The sequence below is a fragment of the Crotalus tigris genome, unplaced genomic scaffold (genome assembly GCF_016545835.1).
Source record: "Crotalus tigris isolate CLP2741 ecotype Arizona unplaced genomic scaffold, ASM1654583v1 scf7180000023617.9722795, whole genome shotgun sequence".
Classification (NCBI taxonomy): domain Eukaryota; kingdom Metazoa; phylum Chordata; class Lepidosauria; order Squamata; family Viperidae; genus Crotalus; species Crotalus tigris.
In genome coordinates, this window is record NW_024100081.1 from 2,896,887 (window position 1) to 2,913,270 (window position 16,384).

At 39.6% G+C, this 16,384-nt stretch overlaps 1 protein-coding gene across 3 annotated transcripts in view; it reads right to left on the reverse strand.

The window, feature by feature from the left end:
- ACOT11 (acyl-CoA thioesterase 11) overlaps positions 1-16,384 on the reverse strand; it is a 60,535-nt gene that overhangs the window by 34,889 nt on the left and 9,262 nt on the right. For 2 of the 3 annotated variants that reach the window (XM_039319816.1, XM_039319814.1), the window contains exon 2: positions 3,876-4,047. In XM_039319816.1, the coding sequence (XP_039175750.1) occupies positions 3,876-4,005 (130 nt within the window). In that variant the 5' untranslated portion in view covers positions 4,006-4,047. Of the gene's footprint in view, positions 1-3,875; positions 4,048-4,494; positions 4,771-16,384 lie in introns of those variants that run through there. The other variant, XM_039319815.1, reaches the window with a different exon arrangement.

Below are 16,384 nucleotides of genomic sequence, written 5' to 3' on the forward strand. Positions count from 1 at the left end.
AGGGCTTAAAAAACAGCTAACAGGGCTTAACAGTTCCATTGATGGCACTGACTATACTAATGTGCTGTAATAAAATATAAGATGATTTTGTTTATTTCGTTGTTCATTTATTTCTCCCGCCGTTATTATTTTTTATAAGTAACTCAAGGTTTGAGCATTTCCAACATATCTTATTTCTCCTATTTTTTTCCTACAACAGCCTTGTGAGGTGGGTTGGGCTGAGGGAGAATGACTAGGCCCAAAGTCACCCAGCCAGCTTTTTCAACTCCCTAAGTATTTGAACAATTTATATTTTAGTAAATACACAGTAGTCTTTCAAAAGCCAGATTAAATATGTTGCCATCAAATACTGTGATAGATTTTTTAAAAATCCAATTTCTCAATGATTTTGTCCCTATAATTGTATTGATCCTGAAACAATAAAATACAATATTTTATTGTATTGTGAATTTTACTAGAAACTATATCTGAACTATTGTTCTGGATAGAACATCCAAGTAATCATATCAAAAATTGAAATAGATGCACTATTAATTTCATACAATAATTCCTTTTAAAATTGTGTGAAATTGATTAATTACCTATATTTTATTTATCGCCTTTTAAAAGGAACCTCTTTGCAAGTTTTCAAATCCAGACAGCAATGAAGAAATTAGTTATTCTTAACTTCTACCTCAGACACTCTAATAAAAAGTGTTTTTTTAAAAAATAATGTTAGCATTTTTAAATATATAAACAAAAAGCCCTCACTGAGGAACAAATTAGTATGGCTTCCTGCCCAGGGAATTTCTAAAAGTGATATCAAATTGCCTAGCATGAAAATTATGAGAAATGGAGTATTTGCAGAAGGCTTTTTAACTGAAAAACCTTTGCAACCACTTTTATTCATCTCATTCATAAGTGAACAGAACTGAGACAGCTAAATAAATAGAAGGCATTTCAAATGGAGCTGTCTAAGCTGTTTGAACAGGCAAAAAATGGCAATTATGATTTCCTACATATGGGGGTAACACACTGTACCTTGAAGAGTGATATAATAATCAAACAAAAAACTGAGATCTTGTCATGGTCACTCACTGAATGAACACCTTGGAGCAGATAGCAAAAGAAATAAAAGGAGGGACAGAGACCCAGGTTAAGTCTATCCTCAGATATGAACACTTGTTGGGTGACATTTAAGTAGCCATTCTTTCTCCTCTCAGCAAATCTCCCAGGGCTGATGTTGAGGGAAACAACTAGATAGACAATATGTTATATGAAGAATATATCTGACATTCATACTTGATATACCTTAATACTTTTTATTAACCAGTGATGCATTGCATTTAAAAGGTGTCCCACCAAAGTGTCAGTAGATTTTTTTTTTGCTCAGCCGGAGAAATGATTAAAAGTATAAAATGACAGAGGTATTTATAATGATGATGCAGATAAAATGAATACATTTCTATTCAGGAAATCAAATGTCAGTAAGTTCAGGGCAAAGAAATATACTGATACCTAATTAATTTATGGAAGACACTGCTATAGTGTCTGGTAATAAGCACTAGTTTAGGGCACTTTTTAAAAAAGTAATAAACAGCTTCAAGAAAGAGAAGTCTACTACCCATCATTACCATGAACAGCTAGGAAACCTCTCTAGTTAAAAACAATTTGCCTGGATATCAGGAAAGCTAGGTGTTGTAGCCTTCATATCCCTAGCTGCAAGGATGTCTCCAATCAATCTATGGTTTAAAAAATAGGGTAAATCCTATTATTTTCTTACAAATTAATCTGAGTTAGACAAACTTTCTATGCAGCTTAAGTTGTGACATGATAATATTCAAGCATTCACAACCATAGGATTATTTAAAAAGTTGAGCTGGACTAGCAGAACTTGAATTAATTGTTGTCAATCTCTGAATTAATCGCCTTACAAATGAAGAAGCAGGAAAGTTTTATGAAGCTAAAAGAGTCAACAAGAGTTGAGATCCTTTGCAGGAAATCTGTGATCTTCAAGAGTTCATCCAATTATAACTTTCCATAATTTCTAAGTATGCTGGTTAGTGGGAGTAACTTAAAAGCAAAAGTTCTGCAAAAGCGAGTACTTGCATGCTACAATCAGTGACCATCTTTTTTCAGTTGTTTCTGTGCGGCCCACTAGATCTGGCAGAGTAGCATACTCTGGTTTCTGTCTATTAAGCAGTATCACTTGGCAGGACCCAGAAAGTGGGCCTGCTCTGTTGAAGCGCCCACCCTTTTAAACAACATGCACCCTGAGCTTTGTTTAACCCCAGTTCTGCTACCATTTCGTAAGTTCTTGAAGACTGGATGTTCCTCCAGATATGGAGCCTGTAGTTTGGGTGAGCCTGTTGTTGTGGTTTTCTTTGGTATGAGATGGGGAGGTGGCTGAGCTGATTGGCTTGAGGCATCACTATGTTATTATTATGTTTTTAGTCATCATTTTTGTTTTGTTGGTTTTTACTTCTGTTCCCCATCCAGAGTTAAGATGGCAAAATGGGTGGCTATATAAAATTAAGAAAATAAAGGTTCCCTCCAAGTATTTTGGACCAGAAGCCCTTTCAAACCCTTCCAGTAAAATCCAAGGATTATAAATAATGTTCCAATAATATTTGGAGAAAACCAGATTCCTATTTCTCCACCCACTGACTAGGCTGTTTTCTGCTTCTAACCTGGTGATGGTCAGCAAGAAATTAATGGGAGGTCAAAGAACAGAGGTAGATCGGCCATATTCTCTACTCACTCCTTCCAAATCTAGTTATAGTTCCTATATTCATCCATCACCGCACTTGGTCTACTCTAAGTAGACCTTTGAATGTTAAACCCTAAGCTTGCTTTCAGAATAACAGAATAATAAAGTTGGAAGGGACCTTAGAGGTCTTCCAGTCCAACCCCCTGCTCATGCAGGAGACTATACCATTTCAAACAAATGGTTGTCCAATCTCTTCTTAAAAACTTCCAGAGTTGGAGCATTCACAACTTGTTCCACTGATTAATTATTCTAACAGTCAGGAAATTTCTCCTTACTTCTAGGTTAGTTCTCTCCTTGACTAGTTTCCATTCATTGCTTCTTGTCTGCCTTCAGGTGCTTTGGAGAATAGCTTGGCTCCCTCTTCTTTGTGACAGCCCCTCAAATATAGGTAATCCTCGACTTACAACAGTTAGTTTAGTGACTGTTAAAAGTTACAATGGCAGTGAAAAAACAGACTTATGACCATTTTTCATTTACGACCACTGCAGCATCCTGATGGTCATGTGATCAAAACTCAGATGCTTGGCAACTGACTCATATTTATGACAGCTGCAGTGTCCCAGGGTCATGAGGCCACCTTTTGTAACCTTCTGACAAGCAAAACCAATGGGCAAGCCGTGTTACTAACTTAATTGCAGTGATTCACTTAACAAGTGTGGCAAGAAAGGTCGTAAAACGGGGCAAAATTCACTTGAACAAATTTCTCGTTAAGCAGCATAAATTTTGGGCTCAATTGTTAAGTCGAGAACTACCTGGTATAGCAAGGCTGCTGTCATATCAACCCTAGTGCTTCTCAAACTTGAACTCTTCCAATGCCCGAATTATGATTTCTCAAATCCGGATTCAGGGCCCCGATGATCGGGCACGCCGTCCCTTGCAAAGCACTCTTGCCGGGCGATGGACCCCGGCAGCACGAATCCCAGCAGCCTAATCGACAACGGTTGCCGCTTCGAAGAGGCTCTAATTCCCTAATTCACCCGGTCCACCTTAAGAGCGACGCGCGGCCGCGCTAGCCCACCCGCAGGCTCACCCCCCCCCCCACTCTGATTCAACCCAGGGCGGGTTGCCAAGAAACGCGTCCCCGCCCCTCCGTCTGCCAGAGGCCGGGAGAGCAAGCGCAGCTTACCCGAAAGACAGGCGGCCGTGTCGATCCACTTCAGCAGCTGCCCGATGCTGAGCTCCTGGCGGTAGTTGGTGTGGCAGGGCTGCACCATCTGACTCATTTGTACCTCGGTGGCGTTCCGGTAGCACTCCATGGCGCGCTGCGGAGGGTCCTCCTGGGGAAGCGCCGAGTTTCCCTGAAGGAGGGCGGCGCGAGTGGGAAGGCAGAGCCGGTATCGGGAGAAAGAGAACAAAGCGAGTCACTCCCGATGAAAAATCAACCGCAAAACCAGAGCCTCGCAGCCGCTGGAACCCCGCTCGCTCATTCGCGAGTCCCGGCGATCTCCGGATCCAAGCCGGTCCGCGAATAAAAGCCCAAGGCGCGCACACCCGCCTTCGCAAAGACGGCTGCTCTCGCCTCGGCTGGATCCGAGTCGAACGAAAGTTCAGACTTCGGGACTTGCCTTCTCCCAGTCCGGCTGGGGCAATAATTCGGCCAAGCCAGGAGAAGGGCCGGCAATTCTGGAAGTGACATTCCAATCCAAGAAATCGTCCATTAGGAGTGCCCCTCCCCCCGCTTTACTTTTCCATGGGAAACCCTCTCTCCTTTTTTTGAGTTAACTAAAGACGGCAGGTAAAATTACCTGAAGGACAGGTCTGCAGCCCTTTGCATAAATGGCAAAAGCCACTCGCCCCGCACTGGATCCCCTTCCGGAGAGTGAATTTGCCAAACAGGGCAACCTGAGCTTTCGCGGAAGTTGGGCTGGGTGCGTGCAAAGAATAGAGCAGAGCGGAAAAAGTGAGCAACCGAGGCTTTGCCATCCAACGTTTTCCTCCCGCCTCAAGAATTCTTCTGCGGAAGGGAAACCCTGGTGCAATACTGGTCAAACGATTGATCCCGCATTAAGCCCGAGAGTTTTAGGAAGGCTACTCCTTATGCCCCTCCCACGACGAAACCCATTATTTTGATTATACAGTACTTGGAACTATGTCCACTTTTTCTAAGGAGGGACTCTGGTGCTCTCCGAGCTTGGTTTTTTTTACAGACGTTTTGTTAGCCAATCATATATGATCATCCTCAGTGCGTGTTGATGATGTTACCTAGTTAGGTAATGAAATGTCTGCAACAAAACCATGAAGCTCAAAGTGCACAAAGGACTCCACACTTCAACCCTGAGCTACAAATGTTCTCTTCTACAGGTAGTCCTCGATTTACAACAGTTCAGTTAGTGACTGTTCAAAGTTACAATGGCCTTGAAAAAAGTGACTTATGACCATTTTTCACACTTGCGACCACTGCAGCATCCCCATGGTCACGTTATCAAAATGTGTACGCTTGGCAACTGGTTCATATTTATGACAGTTGTTGTGTCCCAGGGTCATGTGATCACCTTTTGTGACCTGATAAGCAAAATCAATGGGGAAGCCAACTTCATTTAACAACCGTGTTACTAACTTAACCACGGTGATTCACTTAACAGCTGTGGCAAGAAAAGTCATAAAATGGGGCAAAGTTCACCTAAATGTCTCCCTTAGCAACATAAATTTTGGGCTCAATTGTGGTGGTATTGGTTTCTTTTCAAGTGCCTGCATTTTTACACTGGGCGCTGACAAAGTTTTGTTAGATCCTTAGATCCATCTAAGCAATACTGCATCATTAAAAATGATCATACTCTCTTCCCCAAGAAATATATGTTGATGGTGTTTGACTGTGATTCATACCATATCTAATGTTTCTTCATGGTCATAAGACCAATGTGGAAAACATGATGGATGAGAATGGGAAATTCTTCCTCCTCACTTTTTATTGGTTAATGATGTTTGATACAGAACATACAGTTTCAGGAGTATGAACAGTTCTCTCCCAGAAGACAGGTTTAGCAATAGCACAACAATATTAAGAGCTTTTCTCACACTCCAGGGCACAACACATTTTCTATTTTGTGTCACAGAAGTGTGCAACCTATGGCCAACAACCTTGAGAGTAAATTTCCAGAGTTGTTAACTGATTGTAATGTAACAGGAATGGGCCAAATTAAGTACCTGACAGTCCCTCAGCACATTTATCTTTGTAGTAGTAGCAAGAGTGTACAAAACATAGGGTTATAAAGATATTCCCTGACCTTACATTCTCCAATACATTGCAAGGAATAAGTTGAAGAATACAGATAATAAAGTAACAATAATGTCTTAAATGTATTTAATTTGGGTATATACAATTTTCTGACTTTACTATTCCATTCCATATTTTCAGGGTTTTTATAGGTCCCCAAAGTTTCATAAGCGCTGGGCCCTCCATATGTTGTGCCTGATGGATAACACAGGCATGAGTAAAAGAGGGAAATGGCAAGACTATGGAAACCAATTTTTAAAATGTGTAAAATATGCCTTCAAAACCTCTTTACAAAATGTGCCTCCATGTCCTAAAAGTGAAGTGAAGGAGCTGCAGTGCTTTGCTGTAAAACGGGTCCCTAAACCCCGGTCCGTGGTCTGGTACAAGGCCGAGGCACGCCAGCAACCGGTCCACACAAACAAGCAAAGCCCCATCCACAGGATGCAGGCAGCATACAAAACCACGCACTCTCCACGGAAAAACCTCTCTCCATGGATCTGATCCCTGATGCCCAACAGGTTGAGGATCTCTGCTCTAAAATATCTGCACAGTCTGGGGGTCTTAATAACTTGAAGAGGTTTCAGTTCTTGCAACAGCCAAATAAAGCCTAACAACAGTAACACAATGTGACTTGATAAAGAAACTATGTTGCCTCCCTGGTGTAAATTGCATAGTTGGAATTAAACGTAGCTTTCATTGGGGATAATTCTACATTTACAATTCTTAAATTTATACCTAAATTAAATACTGATAGTCCTCAACATGCAATAGAAGAATAGTCTGTCCTTCACTAGTGGTTTGCTATGGGTGCAATTTTGCCCAAAACTGGAAGGGTTGGTTTTTATCAAAACCATTGTAAAAGAGAATGCAACACCTCCTTTTTTATAAAGGGCTCACAATCACACGGTCAAATTAGCTGTGCACATAGTTTGGCACTTCCACAAAAGAACTGAAATTACAAGTCGAGCTATTCTAGCTTCTAATATCTATAGGTAGTACTCAACTTACAAGAGTTCATTTAATGACCATTCAATATTACAAAGGCACTGAAAAAAATGATTTATAACAGTTTTTCACGCTTATGATTCATTTAACAATTGTGGCAACAAAGGTCATAAAATGGGGCAAAATTCACTTAATCGTCTTGCTTAGCCAGCAGAAATTTTGGGCTCAACTGTGGTCATAAGTCAAGGACTACCTGTATACTGACCAGGTACAGTAAGCACAAGCACTCTGATTCCCAAACTGGGCCGGATTAGTGTAGAGCAGGGGTAGTCAACCTCAGCTCTTTTATGACTCGTGGACTTCAACTCCCAGAATTCCTGAGCCAACTAAGCTGGCTCAGGAATTCTGGGAGTTGAAGTCCACGAGTCATAAAAGAGCCAAGGTTGACTACCCCTGGTGTAGAGAGTACTGTAAGAACACCAAGCAGCTCACAGATTGGTCTAGGTTGGAATCAGACCAAAGGACATGGCTGGGATACCTATTGTGTAATCCTGTTCAAGGGAGCAATAACAGTCTACAAGAATTGTGCTATCTAAAGGAAGAGATGTCACCTTTGCTCTAACTATTTCCAAATGAGATAGCTTTGAAACAGTCCCATTCTTTCTCAGAAAATTTGTTGCCCAGGTGCGATATGACTAGAGTGCTTTTAGTAGAGTTGTGAAAATGACTTAATTTGCTAAAAAGGGGGAAGTGAGAAAACTAAAGGGGCTTCATACACTACATTTTATTGCATTTGCATTCCTATTGTTCAGAACCAATAAAGGTAGAGAAAAGAAGTATTTTCATGATTAAGGTGGCTTAATAAGTTACTTTTTCTCACTACCAGACTTCAAAAAAAAGGGTGTGTCTTTTGGCGCAAACATTGGTTTCTGATATATATTAACAAGTTAGGTGTGCATATCAGACTAAGCCCATAATATAGCTTCTGTCATTTGGGCATAGCATATTGTATTAACTCATTAATCAGGAAACTAATTCAACATAAATGAATCCAACCAGTTGCCTCCTTTTAAATGTTCCAGAATAATAATTTAAAATCCTTGTTGCAGTATTGTGTGTGAGGTTTGATACAATCAACAATCTTAGGCTTTCTATCTAATTTTTTTTAAAGTAGATTTTAAAAAACAAACTTGGATCCCATGCCCTTCCTAAACAAAAACAATCCCATTGAAACAGACAAGGTTCCATATAGGTGAGGGCATGAAAAACAAGCAATTATTTGCTTAGTTGAAAACACAAAAGCTGGGATTTTCAGAGAGGTTTAGGTCCTCAACAACCACTGATATTCAGTGACCCTCATAAGCCATAGACACACAAAAAGGGCCGTTCTGGCTTAAGTGTAATTCCAAGGCATGGCCTAACTCAGCATTTCTATATGACCTTGATTTTTAGAAGTATTCTACAAAATGTGAATGAGCCCCATCAAATTAGGACCAGAACTACGCTATTTTAGAAAAACCCTTATTTTTCACTTTGCTTTTGCCTATCTGAATAAAATGCTGGATCTTGGTTCGTGAAATAAATGCTCCCTTAATATTTCTTTTCTAGACATCACATGAAGGTGAGCCTTTAAAGATGGCTAATGGTTTTTGAAAGAACTATTAGATTATTGGGAGTTGAGGTATACTAACAATAAAATCTTTACTCAATTCTAAGCCTAGGTTTAGAGGACTCATCATCTCCAACTCTAGTTTTAAATATTTGAATAAATAATCTGGATATCTACCTGTTGATAATCATAATGGTGGCATATAAATTTAATAAATAATAATAAAAGGTTATGGTTATCACAAATCATGCGTATTTCTATGTTGCTACTGAAGTACCTTAAAGGGTCCATGTGATGAAAAAAATGCAATGAGTCCAAGACATCTGGGATGATACATTATAAATGTTTGTTAAAACTATATGCAAAACACCTTTAAGAGATAACTTGAGCAAAGGAGCAAATGACTCATTTACTGTTCAGAATAGATCAGACTGCTTGTCTAAAATCTTATTTCTTCTCTCCTTCTGTATAAATCCCCATACCCTTTGAACAACTAATATGAAATTATTTTTTTTAAAGGACAATTTCTTCCCCCAAATTAAGACAAGCTCTTGTCAGAAATAAGGCTCCATAAAATCAACAAGATTTAGTCCTATAAAACTGCAGCCACAATGGTTTAAAATTTGGCCACTAATCTTTTAGTAAACAGCCCTGTGAAAATGATGTCACTTAACCACAGAGGATATGAGCTGTCATTTAAAATATTTTGGGTTCAAACACCATGGAAATGTCTACTTCTTAAGATGGTAATGACTTACGTACAATACAAAAACTTCACCTCCTCCTAGGCCAGTTATTAACCCATAGAAAAATTAACAGCTTACCTATTTTCACCTTTTATTCCATGAGATCACATCCATGAGATGCTTAATCTTAAAAAAATCTCACTATTCTGGCCCACTGAAATAGTCACAAGTGTTCTACCTTCAGACAACCAGGAAGAGCCTTTAGAAGAACATCAAGAGAGAGTCAAGGATTTTCTGTCTTCTTTGACAAGGACATCTGTCCTCCCACTCTCTTTAACAACCCACAAAGGTCCCATGCCATCAACTGCAGCATCAGGGGTGAAGCCGTGTAAAGCTGCTGCCTGGGGTTTTGCCACACAAGTTCCCATAAGAGCAGTGAATCAGAGCAAATTTCTGCTGTGCTCAGTTCAAATGAAAGGCGTAGCTAAGTGTCCCTGCAATCACAAATTGTGATCATCAAAGGCATTGTTGTTTCTACAATGAAAAACGTGGGAGAGCCTTTTAAAATACAAGAGAGATCAGGAACAATGCTTAAATCTGAAGCCCATCTTTCTGCTTCCAAATGATTCAGAATCAGACATTTTCCTCAACTTGCTTTCCTCAGGCTGTGCTTTTGAAAAGGGACTGAGAATGCCAGAGGCAAAAATGTTAGCAATACATTAAAAGAAGGAGAGTCCATGTTTATTTTCTGATCAGGCTCTCTCCTGAGTCCAAATGTCTCCTGGTTTCTTGCTAAATTCAATTTACCTTTGGAAAAACAGGAGTCTTTCAACTAGGCAGTATTACTGGTAGTCCTTGACTTAAAGACCGTAATTGAGCCGGGAATGGCAGTCATTAAATGGGTCACCTCATGATCATGCCCAATTTTATGACATTTTTTTGCAGTGGTGTTAAGCCAAATATGACAGTCATTAAACAAACCCATTACATCCAATGGGCTTTTTTTTTTTTTTTTTTTTTTTTTGCTGGAAACCAGAAATAAATACTATTTTCTGGCAGAAAAAAAATAATGGCAAAAATCACACGATCACTGGAGAGTGCAAACAGCCATGAATGTGAGCCAGTTGCCAAGCATCCAAAATGCAATAATTTGTCCATGGGGGGGGGGGGAGGGTGAGATTGACAGAATTTCAAAATTGGGTTTTAACTTAAGTAGCTCTGGGCAGGTTCATCGTAACTTCAAATGATGGCTAAGTAACTGGTCAGAAGTAACAAAGCAACAAAGCAAGATGTCAAAGTAGAGATAGGAGAGATACTTGGGAAACTGTCTGGAAAGCAATTATATCCCAACTTAGATAGTCAACCACTACCCAACACTATTGTAGGCAACATAATTGGAGTCAACAATAAAATGCGATCATAAAGTCAACTGTAATGGCATTCCACAAACAGCAACATGCTTGTCTTTCATTCTGCTACAGATCCAATCCAACAGTTGTGGATGATAGAGTAGCAATAACACTTAGCACTTAGACTTATATACTGCTTCATATGGCTTTACAGCACATTGCCCCAAGCAATCTGGATCCTCAATTTACCGACCTGGGAAGGATGGAAGGCTGAGTCAACCTTGGGCCCCAGATCGAACTCCAGGCTATGGGCAGAGTTAGCCAGCAATACTGCATTCTAACCACTGCACCACTTGCATTCTTCATCTACTTTTTTCTAAGGTTTTGGCAGCCCACAGCCTCTTGGGTTCTAGCCTGGTGCCTTAACTATTGGGCCATTTTTTATCTAACATCCATCTCCCTGCTCCTTATTTAACTTCTGACCATTATACTGTGATCAGTTTCATGCTGATCCTCTTTCTGCATCTCAGCAATACCAGGATACAGCATATGTATTAACATGATTCATTTGCAAGTATTTCCCAGATCAAAGATTGGTAGCATAGTGCCCAGAGGTATCAATGTAATATGATATCTGCAAAAGACCCTTCATATAAAATTTAATATAGATGTTTTAAAAAGTTGTAGATTTCAGGAAACCTTGTATGAAAAGTAAGAGGCTTTCAAACTGAGATCACATGAAAGCTTGGCAATCTTATGTAGGACATCTATAAGACACCTGCAAGACACCTCAGGATCTCATGAGACCCAGCAATCTTGCAGAATCTCCGCCATTTTAAAAAAATCTCTTTTAGATTTTAGTGGCCAAAAAAGCCACCGAGCACTTTAAGCACTTTAGCCAAGAATCCTCTATGAGTTTTGCCTAAATGGCAAAGTCTGCACACCCAAAGAAGCAACATCAATGACTTTTTAAATTACTTCCTTGAAATGTTGTTATTATTGTTGTTATTATTATTGGTTAACCTTCAATTTGATTCACAGTCTGGGACTGGTAAAAACTTACCAGTTCAAGTCCCAACCATGGACCTAAGAGCTGTTATGGTAACATCTGAGTATATAGACAGTTCTGAGTAAGGTGTTTTTTTGCAAAGTCAGAATATTCAGGTCTAATAAGTTCAAAATTTCCATGTATTTAGGCAACCCTTTGGGTATTGCTCCAAGGGCTCCTATTACTATTGGTACAACCATTGATTTCTTCCTCCACAATCACTTTATTAATGTATGTTCAACTACATTAATGAAGAACACATACAGATAAACTACTAATGGATAAAATTTTCAGTATGGACCAGAATTTTATCAAAGTTCAGCCAATATCTTTTCTTGGACAGGGTCGTAGGAAAAGATATTTTTGAGAGTTAGACTTATCAGATGGCACGATTATATGTGAATCTCTTGGTTCCCTATGCTTATATTTTTGAGTCAAAATACCAAAGAAGTATATAATTCCATATTGCGGTTACCAAAATTATTCCTAAAAATTCATGCTGGGGTCTGTGTAGGGAAGAGTATTTGAGTGACAAATAGATAGACCGTTTGATAGGTCTTATGCAGCCCCTGAAAATCAGTTCCAAAAGAGAAATGCCCACCTACCAATAAAAATGGAAGAGATACACAATGCTAATTTTCCTATCCAGGAATGAATTCTAACAGAGGTTTTGATCAGTGCTTGGAAGAGAAGCTTTTGTTTACTTGCCCTTCAGGAAAGGAAAGCTAATGATACTAATAAATGACTATTCAATACACGAACAATGAGGCAGAGGAAAAGTGACAAGCTGTTAACTAGACAAGCTGTATAATTAAGGTGAAGCTGGTGGTGGAGGCTGATTCCCCCCCCCCTTTCAGGAAAGAAGGAATTTGGAGCTACAGGAAAATGTCTCTGTTCTAACAATGAGGCTATAAAATGAAGAACATTTACTGTAATGAAGACAAACTTGACATCATCTTTGTTGTCATATTGAATTGCCGGTCTCAATGTATTCAACTACATAAAAAAGGAATTAAGGGATAGGTTCTAATTGCTTCAGCCTCCTACAAGAGATTTCTTTTTCTTCAGTTTTAACGGTAATTATGTCGGACAAGATCTCTGCCATTAATCAGTTATCTTCTCTTGAAGTTAACAAATCCTGCTTGGAGAATGGTTCTGGTGTTAACATGGGGGGGGGTGATTAGAAGGGATGCTAAACCTTTGATAAGTCATTCGAAATTTGGTCTAGCCAAGCAGGAGTCAATCAGCTTTTTTCTTTCCATTTTTCCCCCCAAATAGTCACTTCATGTATGTCTCTGCAGAGAAGACATTAAAAACCAGCCTACAGAATGCTGGAGAAGAAACTGCAGGGGAGAACTTGGTACTAAGAATCAGATATCTGAATGGATCATTTTTCGATCATTTGGTTTCAATCACAGGACAACAGACTCCCAATGTGCAGGAATGCAATTTAATATTCATGGTGTAGGGTTCATAAGGAGTCGCAGCACGTCTGTGTTACCAGACAGGTCAGATATTTATGTATGGTCCTCTAAGTCATGTCGAGGAGGGGTGGACTTCTATGCTCATGGCTACTTTCAATTCTTCCCTGCTTAGAGGAGAGATAGCATGCAGATGCTGGCATTTGGAGAGAAGAAAATGAAAGAAAATAAATGAGAATATGAAGAGCAATGTTGGAAAAACCAACTCACACTATCCAAAAAAGCCAGAAATCCAATCCAGACACACAGCTTGAAGAAAAGGATAAAGAACTATAATGATATATGAAAAATAGACAGATGTACACACTATTGTTACCTGTAAATATCAGATTACAGCAAGCACCTTTATATTGTGGCTCCCAATATAGCCATTGTGCCATAATTTGTGTAAATAGGATTAGTCTATACCAGGAAACAGGGATGTAATTTACCTTTAAATGTCTTTGGATGACCTTGAAACAATCACATTGCTTTGGCTAAATTACCTTTGTAGAATTATTGGTGAGGTTAAAGTTGGAGAGAGCCAGTTTGGTGCAATGGTAAAGGCATCAGTTAGGAGACCTTGAACTTTAGTCCTGTGTTAGGCACAAAATCAGATGAATGACTTTGGGCCATTCCCATGGCCCTAAGAAGAAAGCAGTAAAAAACCATTTTTGAAAATTTTACCAAGAAAACTGCAGACACTTGTCCAGGCAACCTCCAGGAGTCTATAAATAAATAAAATTAAGTCTAGCAGATTGGTGCTGCAAAAAATCAAGGAGCAAGGCCTAGTTGATCCATGGTTCGAGGAATGCAAATAAAGGTCCTTTTGATTCAAAGCAGATGATGACCAGATAAGTAGACTAGAAGGAATTTAAGGAATGATACAATAAAAAGGACTAGGATACAACAGCTCTAGAAGCCTTGATAATGCTGGTAGATTACACCTTCTGAAGGAGAACATCCCAGATGTCTGGTCCCTGTAGGGAATCCTGGGATCTTCCTCTCTAAATCAGTTTGCACCAAGGCTTGGCTAAGAGTTAGATGACTTTAGGATGTATATGGCTGTGAAGTGAATGGTTGTTTCCCAATAAAGGAGAATGTTTGTAGCTCAGAGTTGAAATGAGGGGGTCCTTGGTGCTCTCAGAACTTGGTTATTTGCTTGCAGACATTTCATTACCCAAACTAGGTAACATCTTCAGCGATAGCAGTTTGGGTAATAAAACGTCTGCAAGGAAACAACCAAGCTCAGAGAGCACCATGGTTGCTTTCATTACGATAATTAAGGTAACTGATGACAGATTGAAACAGTTGAAGTAACCTGCAAGATAGCCCAAGGTTACCTGGGACAGAACATCTGGGGAACGGGTGGAACGCATAAACACACACTCAGGATTGAGTATAGAAAGCTGGACCATGAAAAATTAAGGCACATCTGCTTGCAAAAACTAATGTTAAGTTAATGATAGGCTTTATCCTCCCACCCCTACATCTCCATCACAGGAGAAACCTCCCGCCTCTTTTTGAGAAGATTCTGAGAGAAGGCTTTCACAATGCTGAGAGGAAGGAAAACAGGAAAGGAAAACAGGACTCACAGCTGCTGAAGGCTTTCCCTTTTTCTCCTTTCGTAGCTGCTGGCTGGCAAATTTTGGCACAGATTGCAAAATAAACAGCAGTTGTGCTTCAAGGAACATACATAAGTAATTGCACAAAACCCAGCATTTCCATTTTGCCGACTTGTTGAACAGTCTGCTTTGTGTGTGAGCAGCTTGCTGACAGAATAGTCTAAGCATTTGGGGGGGGGGGTGTCTATTCCTGTGAGCAGGCACATACCACATACAGATGCTCAGATCAAGCTAGATCCATTTTACTTTTGAAAGCTTTCTTAATGCAGGTTTCATTCAATCCTTCTCCCTGGTATCTCTCATTAAAGCTTTTAAAGGTTTGCCTTCCCTCAGCACGGAATAAATACAGTATGCGGTTATGCAGTGCTTCTTTATGCAAAATTTTTCTTTTCAGACAAAAAGGGAACCACATTCCTAACTTTACAACACCTTCCAAAAAGTATTTGTTTGCATATCCTTGTCACACTTTTAGTATGAAAAGGAAAGTAGAAATAACATAAGGTAGAGGTAATCCTTGATTTGCGCACACAACTGAGCCCAAAATCTCTGTTGCTAAGTGAGACAGTTGTTACATGAGTTTTGTTCCCATTTTACGACCTTTCTTACCGCAGTTGTTAAGTGAATCACTGCAGTTGTTAAAATCATGCAGTCGTTAAGAAAACCTGTCTTCCTCTATTGACTTTCCTTGTCAGAAGGTCGCAAAAGGCATTCACATGATTCCAGACACTGCAATTGTCATAAATATGAGCCAGTTGCCAAGTGTCTGAATGGGGATGCTGCAATAGTCGTGTGAAAAACAATCATGTCAGTGCCATATCTTTGAACAGTCACTAAACAAATGGTTGTAAATCAAGGACTACTTGTATGATCATTATGATAATATGAGGGTGGAAATTGGGTGAATGAGTTCTATCAATTTCTCAGGAAAAAGAGAAATTCTCTAGCCGTTCTTCAAAAACAGGAATCTGCTCGAGAGTGACAGTAACCCTGCTACTGAAAAGTAACCCTGCTACTGAAAAGCCCAACAGGAGATATACCAGGTGCCTTCTAGTGGGTTTTACCAGGAAAGTGTCATAGTTCCGACTAATGAAACACTTCAAAGAACTTCCAGGCATGTTTATCCTAAAGCCTTTATTAACAGTGTTACAAATTGATGGCACTTCATGGAGGTTTATGCCAGAATCTGAATTCCTCTTGCTGGCATCTAACTTTTCTTGCTAACCCCTCCCTTATCTTGCAGTCAAAAGTCTCATTTTCCAATTAGCCCAGAGGGCAGAGATTCACTTCCGTTCCTTTTCCCGGGCTTTTGTTATTTCCCCTCCCTTTTCTCTGTCATCTGAATTAACTCTAAAAATACCAGACAGTTCTGCATATTTTGTCAAAGCGAGAATATTCAATATTAGCAGCATTGACAGAAAGCAGATCACCAAAGAGAAGATTGTATGGTGAAAGACTAGACCAGGAGTCTTCAAACCTGCTGACTTTAAGATTTGTGGACTTCAACTCTCAGAATTCTCCGGGCAGACTGGGGAATTCTGGGAATTGAAGACCAGAAATTTTAAAGTTGCCAAGTTTCAAGACGCCTGGACTAGAGAAGCATACATAGACAGATACCAAATGCAAGAATATCACTCCACTTGTGAAAGTTTCATTGAAAGTTCCTTCTCTGGTAGAATTTATGGAGTCAAATTTCTTTCAT